This window comes from Squalius cephalus, assembly GCF_949319135.1.
Source record: "Squalius cephalus genome assembly, chromosome: 6".
NCBI lineage: Eukaryota > Metazoa > Chordata > Actinopteri > Cypriniformes > Leuciscidae > Squalius > Squalius cephalus.
This window is the reverse complement of record NC_137127.1, coordinates 10,024,469-10,045,761: the sequence shown is the minus strand read 5'-3', so window position 1 is coordinate 10,045,761 and position 21,293 is coordinate 10,024,469. Positions and strand designations below refer to the sequence as shown.

At 40.0% G+C, this 21,293-nt stretch overlaps 1 protein-coding gene across 1 annotated transcript in view; it reads right to left on the bottom strand.

The window, feature by feature from the left end:
- Positions 1-252: 252 nt before the first annotated feature.
- Positions 253-21,293, bottom strand: part of LOC307160312 (plasmanylethanolamine desaturase 1) — a 28,739-nt gene continuing 7,698 nt past the window's right edge. Inside the window, exons 3-7 of the mRNA XM_079874308.1 lie at positions 12,187-12,306; positions 11,911-12,002; positions 8,220-8,364; positions 7,194-7,406; positions 253-1,047 (exon numbers count right to left, since the gene is read on the bottom strand). Coding sequence (XP_079730434.1) covers positions 926-1,047; positions 7,194-7,406; positions 8,220-8,364; positions 11,911-12,002; positions 12,187-12,306 — 692 coding nt within the window. The 3' untranslated portion in view covers positions 253-925. The remainder of the gene's footprint in view (positions 1,048-7,193; positions 7,407-8,219; positions 8,365-11,910; positions 12,003-12,186; positions 12,307-21,293) is intronic.

The window sequence follows — 21,293 nt, the reverse complement described above, 5'->3', positions numbered from 1 at the left end:
ACCTTTTACCAGTACAACATTTGCTAAACTGTTGTACTACAGGATACAGCAGGAGGACATCACTAGCTAGACTACTACTCAAAATATCAATAACGTCATGCTAACACACCAGAGACGCAATCAATGTTCATCACCGCTAAGCCCTGGTAAGCTGATTAGAAATAAGTGTAATGGGTTTGTACTTAAGGCCAACACGAGCTTAGTAAGAAACATTCAGGGAAAACATTCAGTTGGGTCAACTGAGCACTGACCACGCTGGTTGGCCAACAAAACCCTTTCCCTGCGTTTTGAGAAATGCATCCTCAGTGCGTCCTTTGGTCCAAACTAAGGGAGGGTTTTAACGCCATTCTGTGAATCTGGAAAAAGTGTTAGTGACTACGGTTAATCTTCTAGCCGTTTCCGAAATCAAATCCACATTTAATTGCTTCTCTCACTCCAAGGCATGCACTGCTATGAAAACAATGCTGGGGAAAATCACAACATGGTTTCGGTCCTCTGGAGAGCCCAACCTCCAGAAAGCATACGTTTTACACACCGAAACGAGAAAGCAGTGGTGCCCTCCGCAAATGGAGATGAAGCAAAGGATTGTGAGAGAAACAGTGTCTCTAGTCATTATCTCAACAGTCTGAACCCATCGTTTTGAACTTTATCTTGTCTTTCTACTATTTCTTTGTGTATGGACATCAATAAAACAGAGGAGCGGGCCAGTAGAGGAGAAGCAGGTGATGGCTTGTGTGTAGCAGACCTCAGTGACGGGAAAAGGCCCCCGCAGAAAGAGGGATCTGTGGTTCTTTGCTGTGGAGAAAAAGGTTTAGGGAAGATGGAGGGACAGAGTTTTTGGGGAACAGAGGCAAGGCCAATATTCGGTTTCTGCTCCCCCTCAACAGGGGAAGAGATGCATGAGTGAGGGGTCCTGGTATCCTGGTCACCCGGTTTTCTTGGCCCAGGCCAGGTCATCGCTGCGTGGCTTCTGACCCGTCAATCTCTCGATCAACCACTCTATTGTCCGCCAAAAACCCACTCTGTCCAGCGGGTAGTTCAACCACCCTGAGGGAGAGAATGAGAGAAAGAGAAGCAGGGGTGTCAGGCACCAATGTTTATAAAGGTATATCAATTGCAGGGGCTCACTTAGTGCCGTAGGTGAGAGAAGACACTACCAAAAGGGACAGAAAACAAGTTTTGACTTTTAAGTAGTTATTTATATGAGTGTAACTCTATCGTCAACTGGTACAAGTTATAAGCAGAAAACGGTATATATATATATATATATATATATATATATATATATATATATATATATATATATATATATATATATATATATATATATATATAGCAGAATATATATATATATATTAGGGCTGTCAAACGATTAATCGCGATTAATCGCATCCAAAATAAAAGTTTGTGTTAACATAATATGTGTGTGTACGGTGTATAATTATTTTCTATATATAAATACACACACATGCATGTATATATTTAAGAAATATTTGCATGTCTATACTGTGTATATATATTTATATTATATATAATTTATATTATATATAAATATTTTATATATAAATAACACATTTTTCTTAAATATATATGCATGTGTGTGTGTATTTATATATAGAAAATAATTATACTCCATACACACACATATATTATGTTAACACAAACTTTTATTTTGGATGCGATTAATCGCGATTAATCGTTTGACAGCCCTATTATATTTTTATATATATATATATATATATTTTTTTTTTTTTTTATGTAAATAATAAAAATATTATAATTAAATATATATTTTTAGAGCAATATTTTTATTCAGCAAAAATGTATTAAATTGATCAAAAGTGACAGTAAAGAAAGACTTAAGATTTCTATTTAAAATAAGTGAACACAAAAGGTTTCCACAAAAATATTAAGGACCATAACCGTTTCAGCTGTGATAAGAAATGTCATATTAATTGATTTCTGAAGGATCATGTGATACTGAAGGCTGGAGTAGTGACTGTTGAAAATTCAGCTTCACAAATCACAGGAACAAATTGCATTTTAAAATATATTACAATAGATATATATTACAATATAACACTTATTATAAATTATAATAATATATTTCACAATATGATGGATTTTACTGTATTTTTGACCAAATAAAAGCAGCCTTGTTGAGCATTAAAAAAAAACTTCTTTCAAAAACAAATAACCTTACCAAACCCAAACTTGTAAACAGTACTATAAATAATCGAAAAGCATTCCATACAACATATTACATTTCAAGGTTAAAGAGGGAAAAACTTTCAAATCACCCCATTAAAAAAAATATATATATTATATACATTATATATATATATATATATATATATATATTATATTATATTATATTATATTATATTATATATATATATATATATATATACATACACATACACATACATATGCATGTATAAAATATGTTATTATATAACAAATCAATGCTTAATTTGGAATGGAATACTTTGAAATGGTAGTGAAACAGAAAAAAAGGTGAAGCGCACAGACTTGATGTGTAAAACCAACCAGACAAAATTCATTCTTTTCGCTGAATGACACACTTCTTTAAAAACTCACCAGCAAGAGAAAAGAGAGAAATTCAAGAGCGAGAGAGAGAGAGAGAGAACAGTGAGAGGGCAAGAAAAGCAAAAAGGAGAGAACAAGGACAAAAGAGCAAGACAGGAAGGCACAGAGCAAGACATCAAGAAGCAGAGAGACACAGAAGCTCCTGGATGGTGATTCTCTGGGGATGGACAGAAGATCAGGCGTTAGCAGTAGAGTAATGTACACACTTACTGCTATAAATATGTAGCAGCACACCACCCCGCCTCAATTCCACCACACACACATAATCACACTTCTGTTGTGCTCACAGACATTCATTCCATTGGGATTTGACAAGAAAACCATTTCAACAATACATGCACAATAGGGTGGTCCTTATCAAGTCCATTTTTTTTTTGCAAAATTATAGTGTCTTAACCTTTTAAACTGTTCCTTTTAACTTCAAAATTAGAAATATGCAAAAATGTTGACAAAAAAATGATATTTAGAGGTAAGCTCAATCATGTGGAAGATTGCCTATGTTAAGCTGTGCGGTGTTATTGTGATATGCAAGTAATATTAAAAGTTGCTGCAAATGAACTACAGGGTGGGCCATTTATATGGATACACCGTAATAACATGGGAATGGTTGGTGATATTAAAGTCCTGTTTGTGGCACATTAGTATATGTGAGGGGGCAAACTCCTCAAGATGGGTGGTGACCATGGTGGCCATTTAGAAGTCGGCCAAGTAGGAAACTGAAGTAGGAAACTGTTCATCTAGGAATGCTCGGACCTGGCACCCATAATGTGGTGGTGCACCACCTTGCTGGAAAACTCAGGGAACGACTCAGGGAAAAACTCCTAGATGAACAGTTTCCTGGAAAGTGGATTGGTCGTCGTGGGCCAGTTGAATGGCCCCCAAGGTCTCCAGATCTGACCCCCTTAGACTTTTATCTTTGGGGTCATCTGAAGGCAATTGTCTATGGTGTGAAGATACGAGATGTGCAGCACCTGAAACTAAGGATACTGGATGCCTGTGCTGGCATTTCTCCTGCGGTGTTGCTATCAGTGTGTGAAGAGTGGGAGAACAGGGTTGCATTGACAATCCAACACAATGGGCAGCACATTGAACACATTTTATAAGTGGTCAGAAACTTGTAAATAACTCATGAACGAATAAAGTTACGTTGAAACCAAGCACACCATTGTTTTTCTTGTGCCATTACCAATAAGTTTGATGTGTCACATGGCCCTCTTCCTATTGAAAAAACAAAAGTTGTATCCAAGATGGCCGACTTCTAAATGGCCACCATGGTCACCACCCATCTTGAGGAGTTTTCCCCCTCACATATACTAATGTGCCACAAACAGGACTTTAATATCACCAACCATTCCCATGTTATTACGGTGTATCCATATAAATGGCCCACCCTGTACATTTTATTGAAATCAGAGCAACACTGACATGACAACAATGACAACAATCTCAAAAAAGCACAAAGTTTTCAACAATCCCTCATTTCTGATGCTCAGCAGCCAGTGTTGACTTTTTGCAGTCTGGATAGATCCGTCGGTGATCTTCCACCACATGAAGGAGAAACTGCAATTGTTCTTCAGAGTGTGTGAGATAGCCATTGTATTCTTGAATCAGAGCCACTCCTCTCTCGGCGTGATCATTGACTACTTTCATTGCATGGTTGCCTGTGCCTCCTGATAATCTGCTTGATTCGGCCAAAGTTCCGGGTCAATTTCAAGGAACGTAATGTAATTTTTTAAACCAAAAAATGTGCTCTAAACCCAAACAATAACCAAGGTGATCATCAATAGAAATATGTATTGATTCCACCAGGAAAGGTACATCTGCTAAACCGGGTCATGGATGGATTAATTTGGATTTAGTTTCTACAATAAGTAAACTGAGATATGTATCTAAAATACATATTTAGGAATATATGGTGCATTAGATGCTTTTATGGAGATTTTTTTTAATTTTACTAGCCAGGTACAACACAAAATCAAATGATCTGTTTTTACGAAAATCATCAAAATCTCAGAAAGTTTAAAGCTATTGAGCTACCAGTAATTATTATGTTACTGCCATAAAAATTGGCAGTATTTTCTTATATAAAGGAACAATTTGAAGGGTTAAGAGCATGACAATTGGATACTTTAAAAATAAGGACCACCCTAATGCACAAGACATTTAGACGTTTAACACACAAAATGTGCAGGACAAAGTTTAAAGTAGTGATACATCAATATACATCAGCCAGGACAATTAATCAGGCATTTGACCATTTTGAGATTATTGGTTGATAATAATGCACACTTGAGTGATTAACAGAAGTGTTTATCTCTCCACTTCGTCAGTTCTACTGACAGCTTTATTCAATGGATAGTAAATTTATTTATTTAAATGTGGAAAATGCAATAATGAAAATGTTTCTTCTCATTTCAACAAGTTTGTGTTCATGTCATTTGCATCAGTGAATTATATTACAGATACCAGAATTATATCGGGCATTGTCCACCTTGCCTTCTAGAAATATCGGTATCGGTCAACCATTAAAGTTCACACACAACCGATAAAAACTAGATAAAGACAGAAACAACTTGAATTTATTAATCAATTCAAGACTCTAAAACTTTTTGCCTCTATCATGAAAAAAATGACCATGATACTACTATACCATGTTTATTGGGTATTAGTATGGCTTGATTGTATAATATAAAAATATCTCAACTATTTTAATATTTTATATACGATATTTATGTATGTGCTACTACAGTATTAAAAAGATGATTGTTTTCTGTCAGAGGAACACCTTTACAACTAACTACAATCAAAATACTGTAATAATCACAACAGTAAAAATCGATCTAAAAATCAAGCCGTTTTCACACAGCAATATAGAAGGCTTTATTAATAAACAGCAAAATATCTATATACGGATCTATATACAGACCAGTAAGGTTTGTTCTCATGCCTAAACTAAGTACAGTTGAGCTTCCTTTTACCATACCCAATGTGTCCTATGCATGTCGTGTCTCTTCAGAAGACTTAAAGCGCAAACAAAATTCATATGAATCGAGTGGTTTCTTTATACATTTTTTAAAATGTCAGTTTTGGTGGAATGGATTTTCAATGGAGGGACAGAAATCTATCAGATTTCTTTAAAGATATCTTCATTTCTGTCTTGAATATTAAGAAAAGTCTTGAGTTTGGAATGACATTACAGAATTTGCATAACAGAAACTATCACTTTAATGGCCAAAAAAACATTAAAATGATCCTGATAAATCACAATTTTGATATATCACTCTGCCCTATGTGCAAGTACAATGGTATTCTTTGAAGTACGATGGTACATGAATACGGTAATCATTCAGAACCAATTGAAAGTACCATGGTATTACTTCCTGACACCTTTACTATAACATGGTACCGCCATTATGACATCACATGGTCATCCATTGCCCTTGTATCTTTGTATATAAGCACCACACTGCTCCTTGGTCACAGATCCGTGTGTGTGTGTGTGTGTGTTTGTACCCTCTCTCTACAAGTGACCCCTTTGGTGCAGGAGGAGAGCAGAACAGCTCATCATGTTTGTTTGATTTTTCATCTTTGTCAAAACCACCCCCCCTTTGCGTAAGCCTATTTGTTAGCACTGACAGCAGGTTAGCATTAAATATACATGGAGGTTGTCAGCCACTGGCACACACAAAGGCAGGCCCCGGCCCCCGGGGACTCGGGCAGGGAGGGTGGAGGAGCAGGGCTCACGCAGAGAGAGACTCCCAAGTGTGCGCATATGTGTATGTGCTTGCGAGAGAGAAAGAGAGAGAGACCCTTTCCTCTCCCTTCATCAGCGTCTCCCAGTGGGATCAGGCAGCAGCAGTGGAAAAGAAAGAGGGAGGGTCAAAAGGACCGGTCTGTGCTCTGGAGCATGCGTGCACACACACATCTGTCGTCCACTGGGGCGCAGGGTGACGCACAAGCATCCGTGCTCCCCTCTCTCCCAGAGACGCAAGTCGCATACTGAGTGCTCGAGCTATCATGGGAGTTTAATGCCTTCATACACACACACACATACACACATATGTGCAAACACACACAGCTGACTTTAAAAAAAGTTATTTTCACACACTATTTACAGCTACTGGCGATGCAGGCCACGCTCCATGGAAGAATCCTTGCCAGATACTGTGGGTTACCATGATCAACTACATAAAAGACTCTCAGAGGAACTTAACCTTCCTCGTGTGAATCTGATCCAGTACGTATTATTGTTGTAAAGATGCCTACGGGACTAAATGATAGTTCACCCAAAAAGGAAAATTCTGTCATCGTTTTCTCACCCTCACGTTGTTCCAAACCTCTGTGACTTTGAAGAACGCTTCCACTGTTTTTGTCCAAACAATGAAAGTCAATGCTGTTTTGGACCCCATTGAATTTCATTGTATAGATTAAAAAAAATGACATTATTTAAAATATCATCTTTGGTGCTCTACTGAAGAAAGAAAGTCATGACATGTGGGTGAGTAAATGAAGACAGAACTCTCATGTTTTGGTTAGAACTAACACAAGGCTTCCATCTCATCAAGTAAAGCATGCGTGTGTACCTGTAGTGATGCAGTAGTATGTCTCATGTGGCGACACATGATGGATCCGGTGGTGCTTCCGTGGCAGCACTAGGTGGCAGTCCTGCAGTAGTGTGACCCAGCGTGGCAGGCCGAAGTAGGAGTGGGACCACTTGTGGATCTGATTAGTCATGGTTACAAAGACTGCCAACGCAAAAACAAAACATTCCCAGGGGTAGGACTCTGCAAGGGCATCTGAGAAAGAGAGATAGCGTAAGTGGGAGGTGGAGGGAGAGATAGAGGAACAATGGCTAAAGGTGAATAGAGAGAGATAAAATTATATGCAAATGAATACAAAATGCCTTAAAGTGACATGCCCTAAACTTTTTAATTAAGTACTAGCCTAACCTTTTAGGGTGTGAAACATCAATCAAATTGACCTTTCAGCTTTCTTAGTATTGAGGAGATCATCAGCAACACAATGTTAGTGGAAAAGAAACCTTTTTATACAATAGAAATTCTGTCATCATTTATGAAACCAAAATGAGGGGAAACCACGAATGGCAATGGGATGAATGCTGTCAAGCTCAAAAAAAAAAAAAAAAAAAGGACCATTAAGGTGCTCCATATGACATGTGAGCAATATTCCAAGTCTGTGAGAAACAAAACGGAATTTATATTTCCTTTAATTGCATGGGAAAATAAATCTCTCTGGACATTCCGCTAAACTTCTCTTCCTGGAGAAAAGAAAGTCATATAGGTTTGGAATAACATGAGCAGGAGTAAAGGATGACAATTTTAGTTTGTTGGCTGAGTTGTTCCTGTAACCCATGCAGAGCAAAAATGGAACTGAGAACATTTTACCCTTTTCAAACCATATTCTCATTTGTCGATTTCCCGATTTTTAGGTATTTTAAGATGAATGTGGGACACATTGACGGCTCCAGGACAAGGAGCCGCACTCAGGTCACACTCATTGGTTCTAAAATAGTCACGCTGACTCACTCTCACAGCACACTGAAAAAAGTGAGTGGATGTGTGTGTGTGTGTGTGTGTGTGTGTGTGTACCTGGTGGGTAAGAGAGGAATTTATAGGCCATGTGAGCCAGAGGCAGGATGGTGATCATGCAGTTGTCTCCATTAGTCTCTATGAAGTCATGCCGTGTGATTGCCGTCGGATCAATGTGGTGTTCCCGGAACGGGCGAATAAAAGCCTGAATGGAGAGAGAGAGGTAAAGAGAGATAGGGGAGTACAAGGAAGGGAGGTTAAGGTTCAATTGAAAAATGGGAAGGGGTGTCTAGAACTTTGATTTAGATCCATTACCCTGTGGTAATGAATGGGTACGTCTATGATAAAGACAGTGCAGGGTCAAACTAGAAGCTACTGTTGCATTACAGACTACAGAGACACTGAACAACTAAGAACACTGGATGTGTGTTTTATGGTGGGAAATGAAAAAAAATGAAAGAAGAGGAGTTTAAACTAAAATATTAATTGTAGAAACCAGATACATCTTCTGCTTCAAGTTTCCCCACTGATAATGAGTCATAAGTCCACAGAAAATGTGTGCAGAACTCTTCATAAATATCATTCAAAGTTCTACACATTTGACACCCTTGCATGTTTTTGAAATATTTGAGCGACTGCAACAACTGACTACTTGATTAGTTAGGTTGACTAGTTTATCTAGATTTATTTCATTTATATTTTAATATCTTTTTATATTTAATTAGCATGCTGTAATTTAGCTGTTGAAAAGTTTGCATTGTAAAAATCTTCAGGAAAACTGGTCTTTAAATGCAGTCCCATTGAAGCACCACTGTTGCAGCCAAATGCATTTTTGAGCATTTTGCCAGAAGAGTTGCAATCTTAAGATGGCGTGTCAAGTAAAAAATAGTCCAACCTTTTAAAACCAAGTGCATTCTGTTCCATTTCATTGAACTCGTCTAACACAAGAATGTGCTTTGTGTAAAGTTTCCCTAAGAAAACATGTCCGAACAGAGTCAGGGGAAGCCAATCAAGCCTCAAAATGTATTATACAGTAACGTTACTTCTAGTTAAGAATTAGTCCACTTGTTGTTCAAGGACTAGTCAGACTTTTGCACATCAGTGTAGAGCGCCTTTTACCGTGTTTCCATCCATTCCACAGATTTTCCACAAAAATCAGCATTGGAAATGCGGAGAAGCAGATTTCACCCGAGTCTGGTCATAATACAGGGTTGGGTGGGGTTAGATGTTGACTGATATACGCAAATTGGCGCGTTGGCGATACTAGGGCCTAAATGGAAGATGACGCATGCGGCACGAGCTACATGTTACGGAGCGGAGAGATAACCTGGCATTAAACAGCACTTCCCCACGGCTCAGATCCAGCATCATGAAAAACCATAACCCAGCAGCACCTGTCACTCACGCCCAGGAGCGCTGCTTTGAGACGGGCGCCCGTCTGCGACCGCGCGGGTGCCGCAAAATGAAAGGGAGTAAGAGAAAGGATCGTATAAGCACAAAGGAAAATACAAGAATGAAGGTAATTTATTTTCCACATAAAAAGGAGGAATCGTTTGGAGCCACATTACCATAGCGTTTCAGAAACAGAGCGCGGGGGGAAAAATGTCATTATCGCGTGTTTGTGGGCTGAACTCAATCACACCTATATCTGAGAGAACGTGGCGACACTCTGCTGGAGCGGAGAAAACTATCTGTTGATATTTCGACAATTATGTTCCCTCCTGTTCTCCTCGTTTCCTTTCAGTCTCTCTGTGCGCGAGATTAAAAGAGCGCTAAGCCCCAGACAGCACACAGTGTGCATGCCGACTCACCGGCACGCTGCGGCAAACGTGTGCCTCGCCACCGCTAATCCCACACCGTTTAACGGCCTGCCTCGCCTCGCCTCACTCGCCTTCTGCCTAATCACGACTCACATCTACGGATTGCCCTAGCAACCCAGCCGAAGACCAGAGCCCGTCCTCCCCCACCCTTAACCTAGAGCACACATGAGAGATCCATTTCATTTCTCTTGCCTTTTTTCTCCTCCCTACGCTCTTTGCTCTTAAGTGCCTGTTTAATCATGGTCATTAATGATTCTCCCTCAAGTTGGTGCTTCTTGTTTGAACATGTGAACAAAAAGCCATATATATCGGTCTGCTAAGTGCTGCCTTTAATCTGCTGGTTAAGGGTCTTAAAGCGCTGCGTTCTGGATGTCTGTAAATTCCCTCGCTTTTTTTGAAGTTCGATCACTCCCAGGTGGCGGATCCTAATTATCCTCGACAGCAGAAGGATCGGCGGTGGCTGCGGAGCCGAGTGGAAACCCCTTCGCGGTGGGGAGGTGTGGACGAGCCGTTTTACAGCACAGATGGACAATGATGAAAGCAAGAGAACGCGGGGCCCTCTGCGGTATCCGGACGGGCCGTTCAGCTGACCTTATCTCTAAAACCTGCTCTCGGCCTCAAAGTCTTGGCCATGTAGGACAACTCAGGGCCTCAATGACCAGCATGTAAACACAGCCCCCTTTATAGAAGCAAGGCACTAAGCATGGGCAGTATGACCAAAATCATGATACTAGAATGAACAATATTACACATTCTTTAATTATCAGTATTAGTCAATATTGAATATTTAATGGCACATGGTCATTTCCACTATTTTTACATTTAGATGACCATTTTCATTATCATCTTAATCTTTAAAAACACTAATAATTTAATACAACTGTTAAAAGTAATCTTTAGCAAATCTCAATTTGAATATCCATTTTTCATACAATACATTATAATGTAGCCTAAACTACCTTGTACATTTTTTTACTTGATTTTAGTGTTTTATTTTTATTTAGAGGCAACAATAAATCATTTTAATATTCTATAGTAGACTATTTGCTGTTGCACAGTATAAAGCATCATACCACCCAGACCTATAGGACACCATCTCTCTGCAGCACACATCAGCCAGAGAAAAATAGAAAAAAAAATTGGTGTTACTCAAAGGACAGGCCTCAAACTGTGAACATTTCATGGTCACACTCTTTGTCAGGTGGATTCTGATCATTGCTAAACCTGTATACTTGTAATTTTCTTTTCACAGTAATCAAATTTAACACTGCATATTTTCAGAAGTAGCCTAATAATTGGCACATGGGACCAGATTTAGCTTAGGTTAGCCATTTTTCCACTGCCAGTCTATTGCCCCCTTTCACATAATAGCACAATGACCCCTGTCAGCACAAAAACACATAAACGCTCCCAGATTCGTGGCCCCTACTTGTCCGACACAGAAAGCAAGTGTCGGCTGCTTTTTAATTGGACAGCGAGGGGGTGACCTTTTCTCTGATTGGGCAAGGAGAGTGCGACCGTACCATGCATTAATGCAACCCTCCTGAGTATCTCCAGCACCCTTTGGGGTTGAGAGTGGGTGGGGTTAAGATGTGGCGCTCCAGGAAAGCAGGAAGGGCTGAAATCCCCAGGGTGGAGATGGCATTTCACACTCGCCGTTTTTGAGCCTGGTAAACCACAACAGGCCAATAGAGCAAAAGCTGATATGAAAATTAAACAGGGTAATTTGTTAAAATCAAACAAGATACTACGCTTAGAGACCACACTGTGCATATGAGTGTGTGGGCAATGCATGTGTGCCAGAAACATGGTGCCATTGTACCTAAATGTGCCAACATACCTACAGCCAATCACATTCATATGGCAGGGTAATATAGTTATGCCATTCATACATCTTAAGTTCTGATCTATGCATAAGCCTTGGTTCTTACCTTCCCAATTATTGGGATGTCCACTGAACCCCATGTATCAGCTCCCCAATGTACCATTCCAGACGCAAAGTCTGCCGTCACAATACCAGTCACTTTGAGTGAAAGAAAGAAAGAAAGGGGTTGAATTTAGTGAGTACTGAAATAAAGGTGACCATGACATGGCAAAACAACATCCATTACAATCAATGGGTTTCTCTACAGATATTGACAGCAGAACTTTATTAGAAAACAAAGGAAACACATGAACAGAAAGGTCACAAGGAATGCAAGACTTACCGATGCCAAAGATGATTTTGTAGATGTGTACCGTGGAGAAGTTGAGGAGGAGGAAGGAGAGGTTTACAATGAAGAGCGAGAGGCACAGAATCACACAGATCCACTCCTGCAGCCGCTTTCCTACAGGGATAACAAGCAAAAGTACATGTTCTTTTTAGAAGTACTAATAAGAAACAAAAGAAAGAGACAAAATGTATGTGATATGGATAAATCGAGTTTAATTATATTTCAACAACATAGGCAGGACAACTAGGAATTTGGAGTCTGATAATAATTTGTCTTTAATTTTATTTATTGGCTTAAATATGTTTGCCTAATTTACTTAATGGACTAATACCAACAGCACTAAAGCATAAAAAAGTAGTCAAAAGATTTATAAAAAGTAAAAAAAGGAGAATGAAATAAAACAGAAAGGTAAAAAGAACCTTCTGAAATAGTTGGTCAAGTAGTCGACCATAATGACCCTTCCCATCAGGAATTAAAAAAGAAACTAAAAAGAAAGATAACTCTCTTGAATGTTATTAATTCTCCTTAGTAACAGTATATTTAACTAGTGTCCACTGTGAGGTCACAGACGGCAGCGAACCGACATGTCTCAAAAGCAGAAAAGGTCATTGGGGTCAGCGGACAGGAGACAAGCCGAACGTGTGTAACCGTGTGTGTGTGTCCCATTATCTTGCATGCTCAGGAGTAATCGATTAGACTAGGACAAGTTGTAGGCAGAGGCGAGGGTCAGGATCTCTTGCGATGGTGCGTTTGCCTGACACAGCTAAACGTCCCAGGTCAGGGCAGAGGGCACCGATGAAGGGGCCACAGCGGGCACTGTTCGGACCACCATGACAGCGGCGTGGCACGGCGGGCGGCCGTGGAGAATGATTAAAGTGCTAATGCATTATTCACAACAGAGTAGAGAATTAGTCTATATGGACACTAGGCACATCTACATGTCCCCATCTTTCCACAGCCTACATTCAATCTCCATTTTTAAAAGCTTGCATATTCAGTATCTAACTGCATTCTACCACATCTGAGTCTTTCGTTCTCTTACTGTGACTCTTTCTTCTCGTTCCATCGCTCTCTCCTTCGCTCTCCTGTTGGGCGGATGTGGGCACGGAGAGGCGCAGTGGACTCAGCTCTTTTGAAAATTTAATGCCATTAGAGGAGCCGTCCTGAGTGGATTGGGAACGTGAGGAGGTTGAGAAGAAGATATTGATGACAGCTATTTATAGCACCTCAGTGGGCCAGCCCGCACCGTGTGCCTGAACGATGGACCACAGTTCTTATAATGCACTCACAAGCCTTCGTTACATCTTGCACAGTTATGAGAGCACCTATGGCATCCTTAACAGAACAGATTGTGTCCCACAATGCACCCTGTGATCAATCCAGGTTTTGGTGCAGACTTCAGTTCAATTGACTGTAAAGTTGATTGCTGGATTAGCTTGAAAGCTGTCGGTTGCACGCCATGAAACCAAATGCTGGGACTAAAATGAAATAAAACTATTGTACAATCTGTGGCTGAAGTGAATGCCATGGATTACATATATTATGCTTTGTTGCCCTCTAAAAGTTTTGTAATGGGACAAGTTTTTGCATGTTTTCGTGCATACAATGCAATACAATGTTTTGCCGTTATTTAATAAATACCTTTGGGTACAATTTACAATAACATAGCTACAAATAGTTTACATCTGGTCTCATCAATAAACAACCATTTTTACATCATTAATCAACGTTAGTTTATGAGTACTTTTATTAGCTCATGTTCATTCACAATAGATACAGAGGTCTTCAACCCTGCTCCTGGAGACACACTGTTCTGCAAAGTTTATATCCAACCTGCTTCAGCAGACCTGAATTTCACACCAATGTACTTTTCAAGTGATCCTAAAGAGTAGGGTTGGGAAATGAAATTCTGGAATTGGATGCTTCAGGTCAGAAATCAGCAAATTTCGATTCCTGTGTGCACATTTTAATGTTGTTTTAACCCATTCAAGCGCAAGAAGTGGCGAAAGAGAACTCAATTCGACACTCACGTTATTTCATGATACATTCCACATTAACTAATGTTAACAAATTAAACCTTATTGTAAATAGAAGCAGTTGTAAGACTATTGTTATATTAGCTTCACAGGCTGTTTCACATTCATTCATTCAACATTCAATCAAATCAATCGAATCAACATTCAATGAATTCAAAATACAATAAACACAAACATTCAACTTAATTTTATATATGCATAACTATAAAAGATTCTTTAATTGTACTTAAAACCGTGAACGTTTTTTCTGGGTCCATCTTAAGTCCTTCAAAGTTTGTCCTGATAAAAATTATACAAATTTATGTTTTACAGTCAAGGGACTTATTGTAAAGTGTTATCAACATTTGAAGCTACAACTGAGGTAAAATATGATTTATTTTGCTGTGGAATTTAATTTTACTGTAAAAATGTACTGTGACCAATACACTGTATCACTCTAAATAAAGGAGGACAATAAAACTCACATTCTGAGTCATGTCCATGTACAGTACCAAGAACGTAAAATCAACAAAGGCACCCATTTGAATATACCGATGAATATAATAAGATGATCCAGGGTTGTCATCCAGATGATACTCAATTGTACTTCGTTTCTAATGGCACAATGGATAGTGTAGTTGGACTAAATGTGGAGGCTCAACAGGAAGCGGAAGGATGAGGGAGTCCAGGTGCAGCACATCCAGGTGTGTGACCGTGAGAGATCAAAACTAGATATTGTGCCACTTTCTTTACAACAATATCACAGCAGCCTCGGATGTAGAGTCGAGATCTGAATGAGCTTTGCATGCAAGCGCTGTTACAGTAATGATTTTTGTAGAGGAACAATATTACAGCTCATATAACGGAAAGGACAAGTGGGGAAATATCTACCGCTGTTCAACACTTCACATAACACCATCTCTGAGAACTTCCAAAATTATTCAGAGACAGAAACCTGAAAAAAAATGTTTTACCCACTCCAGCACTTGCGCCCTCTCTTAACTGCCTTTTTTCTTTCTCACACACAGACATGTGCATACACACACTCTCGCAGCAGTGGGGCCGCTGTCAGGTGATCAGCGTCAGTCCTTGGATCCTCCTGCTCCCCGGTGAGGGCAGAATCTAGGCCAGGCCTCGACAGAGCCGCCGTCGCCGTACGCAGCCAGGAACACCGTCCCCCTGTCCACGGGACCCGAGCGGTGCGCTCATTAATACAGTCCTGACAACAACGTGCTCCCCTGCAACCCCCTGCACCATCGCTCACACCCGCAGCCCCCTTTCCTGCTCGCTGGCGTGGGGAATTAACCTGGGAGGGGCGGGGGGAGGGTAGGGGGTGCTAATAGGCTGAAATTAATCAACGACGCCTGATTCGACGCAGAGGGGCGGCTGGAGTGCCAAACAACGTCCGTGAATGCTAATGGTGTTCTAGCTCTCTCGCTCTGTCAAAATGTGCGCAAGTTTCTGCGGCAGGTTGTAATATGCCGTCGTAAATCCTCGAGTTTCACATGCAAGAGGTTACATAGCTTAAGGTGAAAAACGTAGTGAATCTTTCCTGCGTACGCCATTTTGTTCAACGCCACACTTCTGTAAATTAAAAAATGCTGTTTAAAAAGGATCGTTCAACAAAATATGATCTTTTACTCACTCTTATGTCGGTCTAAACCTGTATGATTTTCTTTCTTGTAATGACATCGAGTGAAAGGGACTGTCAAGCTCCAAAAACAACCATTCAAGTGTCATAAAAGTCATAAAATAATTAGTAGCAAACAATGTCTTCTGAAGATATAATAGCTTTGTGTGATGAACAGACCAAAATTTAAGTCCAAATCCACTAAAAATATCAACATCTGTGCTAGTTCATGAATCAGCAGATTTATTTTTCAGTCAGATCTTTTCAATGAATCAGCTGATCCAGTTCAAAAACCTGGGCTGAATCCGAAATCTCCCCCTAATCCCTCAATCACTATTCCCTATGTTAGTCTACTAATACAGTTCACTTGAAGGAGTGAGTGAAAACAAGTGAGTGAATTCGGACAGCCGTTGAGCGTACATCGGCTGTACACTCGTTATTGCGGTGCGTTGTGGAATAGATAGTCCACTATGGTTTCGGACACCACTACAAATGGCTGTCCCCTCAAATTTGAGGGTATAGGGGAATCACTGATTCGGTTCTAGAGTTTCGATAATCAATAATATGGTTGCAGTAAGATTATCAGTAAATGACTACTTAAAGTTCAATCACACCAATATAAAATGCACAAGTCATTTAAGATCACTTTTATGATAGCTTTGAATCATTTTGAAGCTTAATATAGAAAGGTATTTCAATTTTTTTTAAAAAATATTTGATGCTAAATAACCACCCCATTAAAAAAAGGACAACCAGTCACATTATTGAAAACGTCCTTCTGAAAGTCAAACCAGTTTTACAAAGATATGAGTGTTAGCAAATGACATTTTCATTTTTGAATGAACTAATCCTGTAATAAATGAGGATAGAAAACTTTTACAGGCTGATGGGACGTCTGATAGGGTGCTAAGGTCCCGTGCTGAGACGGGGTGAGTGCAGATGAAAAGGAGGGCGTGGTGGCGGTTTATCACCTGTCACGCTAGCAGAAGTCAGCGAGTGTGAACAGTATGTGTTGTTTGTGCTGTGGAGAGATGGGTGTTTTTTCTGTCTCTATCCTCCATGAACAAAGGGCTCTTTTCTTCGGCGGGCTCTCCTGATGGGGCTGCGGTGGTGCGCGGGCCCCTCTGTTCTCAGCGCAGCCGCGCCACTGAAAGGACGGCTCTCACCTCCTCCGGAGAGGCAGACAAAAAGCAACTCTCAGACTCAGAATAGCAGCCTTTCAGAGGGCCGGCCACGCCACAAAGTCCTGCCAACATGCCATGACTGAGCCATTCTCTACCCCACTTCACCTCCCCCCTAACAATGCCAAGGGCATCTACATGTGGGCAAAAAGGAAACGGTATTGATTCAGGAACATCAAATGCTGGCCAGGAAAATGAACCTCATATTAGCACACACAATTATATTTAGCGGGATACTTAATGGCACAGACGCACACACACATTGTCCCCTTGCCAGCTCTCTGTAGGCCTGTCTTCAGAGGGGACTTTGGGAAAGAAGGGAGAGACAGGAAAACTGGGTCACGCATGGCGAGAGGAAGAGAAAGAGAGTGAGAGAGAGGGAGGTAGAATTCCCCTGATCAGGACAAATGGATCAGTCACAGGCCTTGTTGCTTTCATCTGTTCTCAGTGGACAACTCAACCTGGGACACGCACACTAACACATGTACCCAGACACACACACACACACTTTGTGCCATATAATGCTCTGTTTAAAAAAAACAACAACAACAACAAAAAAACAGCCCAGTATGTGAGGACTGACAGACAGTTTTTTTTTTTTTTTTTTTAATACAGCAGATACACAAAAACAGTGGACTGGGTGAAGAAAAAAAAAGTTCACCACTAGCGACAAAAGTTCATTATTAGGGACATGAATAATAATGGAACAGATTCCTTGAAAACAAATGAGACTACACAGGTAAAGTTTTGTTGAGTGTAACTTGAAAACACAAAACAACAGAAAGTAATGGTCTATTTATTGTCTTTGCATGATTTCACCATGAAATTCACTCAATTTAGATTGTAAGCTAACAAAGCAGCACTTCTTTTGCGGTGAAACTGGATATTCAGTACATAGTACAGTTCAGATAACATACACTCCCGTTCAAAAGTTTGGAGTCAGTATGATTTTTTTTTTTTGTATGTAAGAAAGTAATATACATTATACATTTATAAGATTACAAAAGATTTCTATTTCGAATAAATGCTGTTTTTTTTTTACTTTCTAGTTATCATAGAGAAATTTATGTGAGATGTCATATAACAAAATATATATATTTTTAAATATCTCTTTAGTCTAGTTCCCATTCTTACTGGTTATCCCCATTTTTTAAGAGAGAGAGTTAGGTGGGCACATTAATGTTTCTGTCTGTGTGTACCCAGTCAAACCGACCCTGATAAGGGCCACAGATGACAGACTCCTGAGACCACCCACACACTCCCCTACACATGCACAACTACCTTTTAATATCTACAAATCTCTAGAGTGACGAGCGCTGAAGGTCACGGCGAGAGGTTCTAAGCAATCAGTCAGGACAGACATATTGAACGAAAACGTGTCACCCCGTAAACTCAAAATCATGTTTCTCACATCCTTACGGTATGGACTAGAATCAGGACCGTTGACCTCGGGAATGCAAAGAGTTAAGCAGGTTTATGGCCTTTAGATTGAAATTCATTAATAAGTGAGAGGGATTAAAATGCAGAGAGTGGATTTTAAATATTGAAAATTCACAGCGGAGCCACTTCACCAAGAACTCCATACTAAATACAGCGCTGATTGAGGACGGCGCGGGAAGGGCCGCGTTCAGAAATGGAATTTAGATAATAGTAATTATACGGCTCACCCACTGTCCCTGTCCCCAACTGCCACAAACCACCTGAATTCACACAGAAAGCTGATGGAGAACTCTATCAAATATTAATAACAGGCTGTGTGGTTCCGGTCCAAATGTATTTAAGCGCCCTGGCACGCTTCTGTGTGTGTAGGCATGCAAAGAGACTATTTTCTGTATGTGACGTTAACATCCTGCCGCATTTGACCCCCCCATCCCATCCCATCCCCCTCCCCAAAGCGCTCAAGTGTGTATGCGTGTCTGTTTGAGTAAGCGAATCCAGTTTTGTATCATGTATACAGCTGAGGTCCTAATGCATTTAGCTGCCCTGGTGTGTGTATAATTGAGAAGCCCAGCAGGAGAGGTTGCAGGTAGCCAGGTTCCCCTCCTCCTCGTCTCTCCGTCTCCCTCTCTTTTCTTTTCTCCCTCTTTCCCCACGAGAGCCCACTTTGCTTTTGTTTACGCTGCCGGTGAGCAGTTCATGCTGGACAGAGTGGCGCAGTGAAAGCCAAAGCAACACTATACTATTTTACGTCACATACAGCAGTGGAGCGCCTGCCTGAATCTGCTGCGGTCCCGGTCACAGAGGTCACAAGACCAGCTCAGGTGTACGACCATAAGCTAGCCGTTCAGAACCTTGAACCCGCGACCTTTTGACCCCATGGTCAGCGTTCAAGAGCCAGGAGCACTCAGCAGGCACGGCGGGGTCAATGTGGCATGACTTCGACGGGAAGGTGGGATAAATTATACAGCAGGTCAGACTCCACTGAGTAAGGGGACTCAAAAAAGCACATGTAGAAAGAAAAGCAGCAGCATTAAAGATTGGTTTCTGGTGCTGCCAGGGGGCAGTGTTGGCCTGGCAGTGGGTCGAGGCTGATACGATTACATGGCTAGGCAACTTTAAGCGTTTGATTAGGCCAGTATGAATTAACTTCAAGAGGAACAGAGTTAAAAATGCAATAGTTCTGCAGTCAGAAAGTGACTATGAGATTAGAGTAGCTGCGCACCCAGAGGTGTTCAGCTCTTTAAATCAGTGAAAGCTGCATCCAGCAGCTTTAGCAAGAAAAACTGCGGTCATCAGACTGCACAGACCATTAGCCGGAGTCCGCAGTTTGCCACAGAGAGTACAGAATCTGCAAGAACCAGGGTGTAATTTAAGAACCGACACTAGTCTAAAATGTTTTGCTTCTTCTAGGAAAAAAGGAGTTTGACTATTTTTTTTAAACTTTTTGTCCAAAAGCAAGATCTGCAATAGTTTTACAGTCAATTGCTTTAGCATTTAACTATTACCACAAAAACATCTGATGTTGTTGCACCATTAAAGTAGTCTGTCAAGAATACAACAAACCATATTTGAATATTCAAATGCAGAAATTAACTTTCAGAGATTTTGGTCTATGATAGGGCTGCACGATGAATCGTATTTTAATAGTGATAATGTCTGCTTCTCGATTAATTAAAAATAATTGTTGCGATATTGTCCCGCTGGTTTGTCCTGAAAAATCTTTCCTGCTTGGGGTTGCCAGATGTCAAGAGTGTAAATCCCCCAAATGGAGCTTTCCTCTTTTTCTGTCCAGCATTTTAGTTAATCTTCCTAACCTGGCAACCATGCACACACACTCTCTCTGGGCTGCAAACAAACCGCTGATGATCTGACAACACCAAGAAACATGCATGTTGAAGTTTAGCGATCATTGTGAAATTCTGCTCGAATGAAAGTGTCATACAGCCAGTTTGTGTTCCTTCACGAGGCCGTGTGCGCGATTTGCGAAATCTACTAAATTTGCGAACAAACCTTCTCTGTGGCAAACGGTGTAATAAATCCAAACATGAATCGTGACCACATTGTTTGTGATCATCATGGTTGGTGAATAAATGCACTTATGCAACCTCTGCGCTACATAGAAAGTAACATTTGGAATTCTTGAGCCACCGTTTTGATGAAGCTATCATCGACGTTTAAATAAATGTCCATGCGGCACCTACAGACCTATTTGGTGAAGTGAAATGGCCATTATTACTTCACCCCATTTAAAAATGATATAATAAAAGTATATAATATTATATGTTAAGCACTAATAAGGATGTACATCATATATTTATCAGAAGTACATGGAATGATGCCACTCACCACAATATAAAACATTTCAACCCACCCCCTAATTTCTGCAAACAAAATCTGTAAAACCTTATATTTATTTAACCCATAATATTCCTGAAATATGTTGTTTAGAATGTTTTTAAAATGACCCAAGATTACTCCAGTCTTCAGTGTCACATGATCCTTCAGAAATCATTCCAATATGCTGATTTGCTGCTCAAGAAACATTCTTATTATTAAAGTTGAAAACAGTTGTGCTGCTTAATATATTTGTGGAAACCATGATACATTTCTAAACATTCTTTGATTAATAGAAAGTTAAAAAAGCAGCATTTATTTAATAGGGAAATCTTTTGTAACATTATAAATGTCTCTGTCACTTTTCATCAATTTAATCTGTCCTTATTGGAAAAAAAGTATTAGTTTAAAAAAAGAAAGAAATTATCTTATTAGAGTCAGACCCCAAACTTTAGAATGATTCAGATTTCAGTACACAGTAATTACGTATGTATATATATA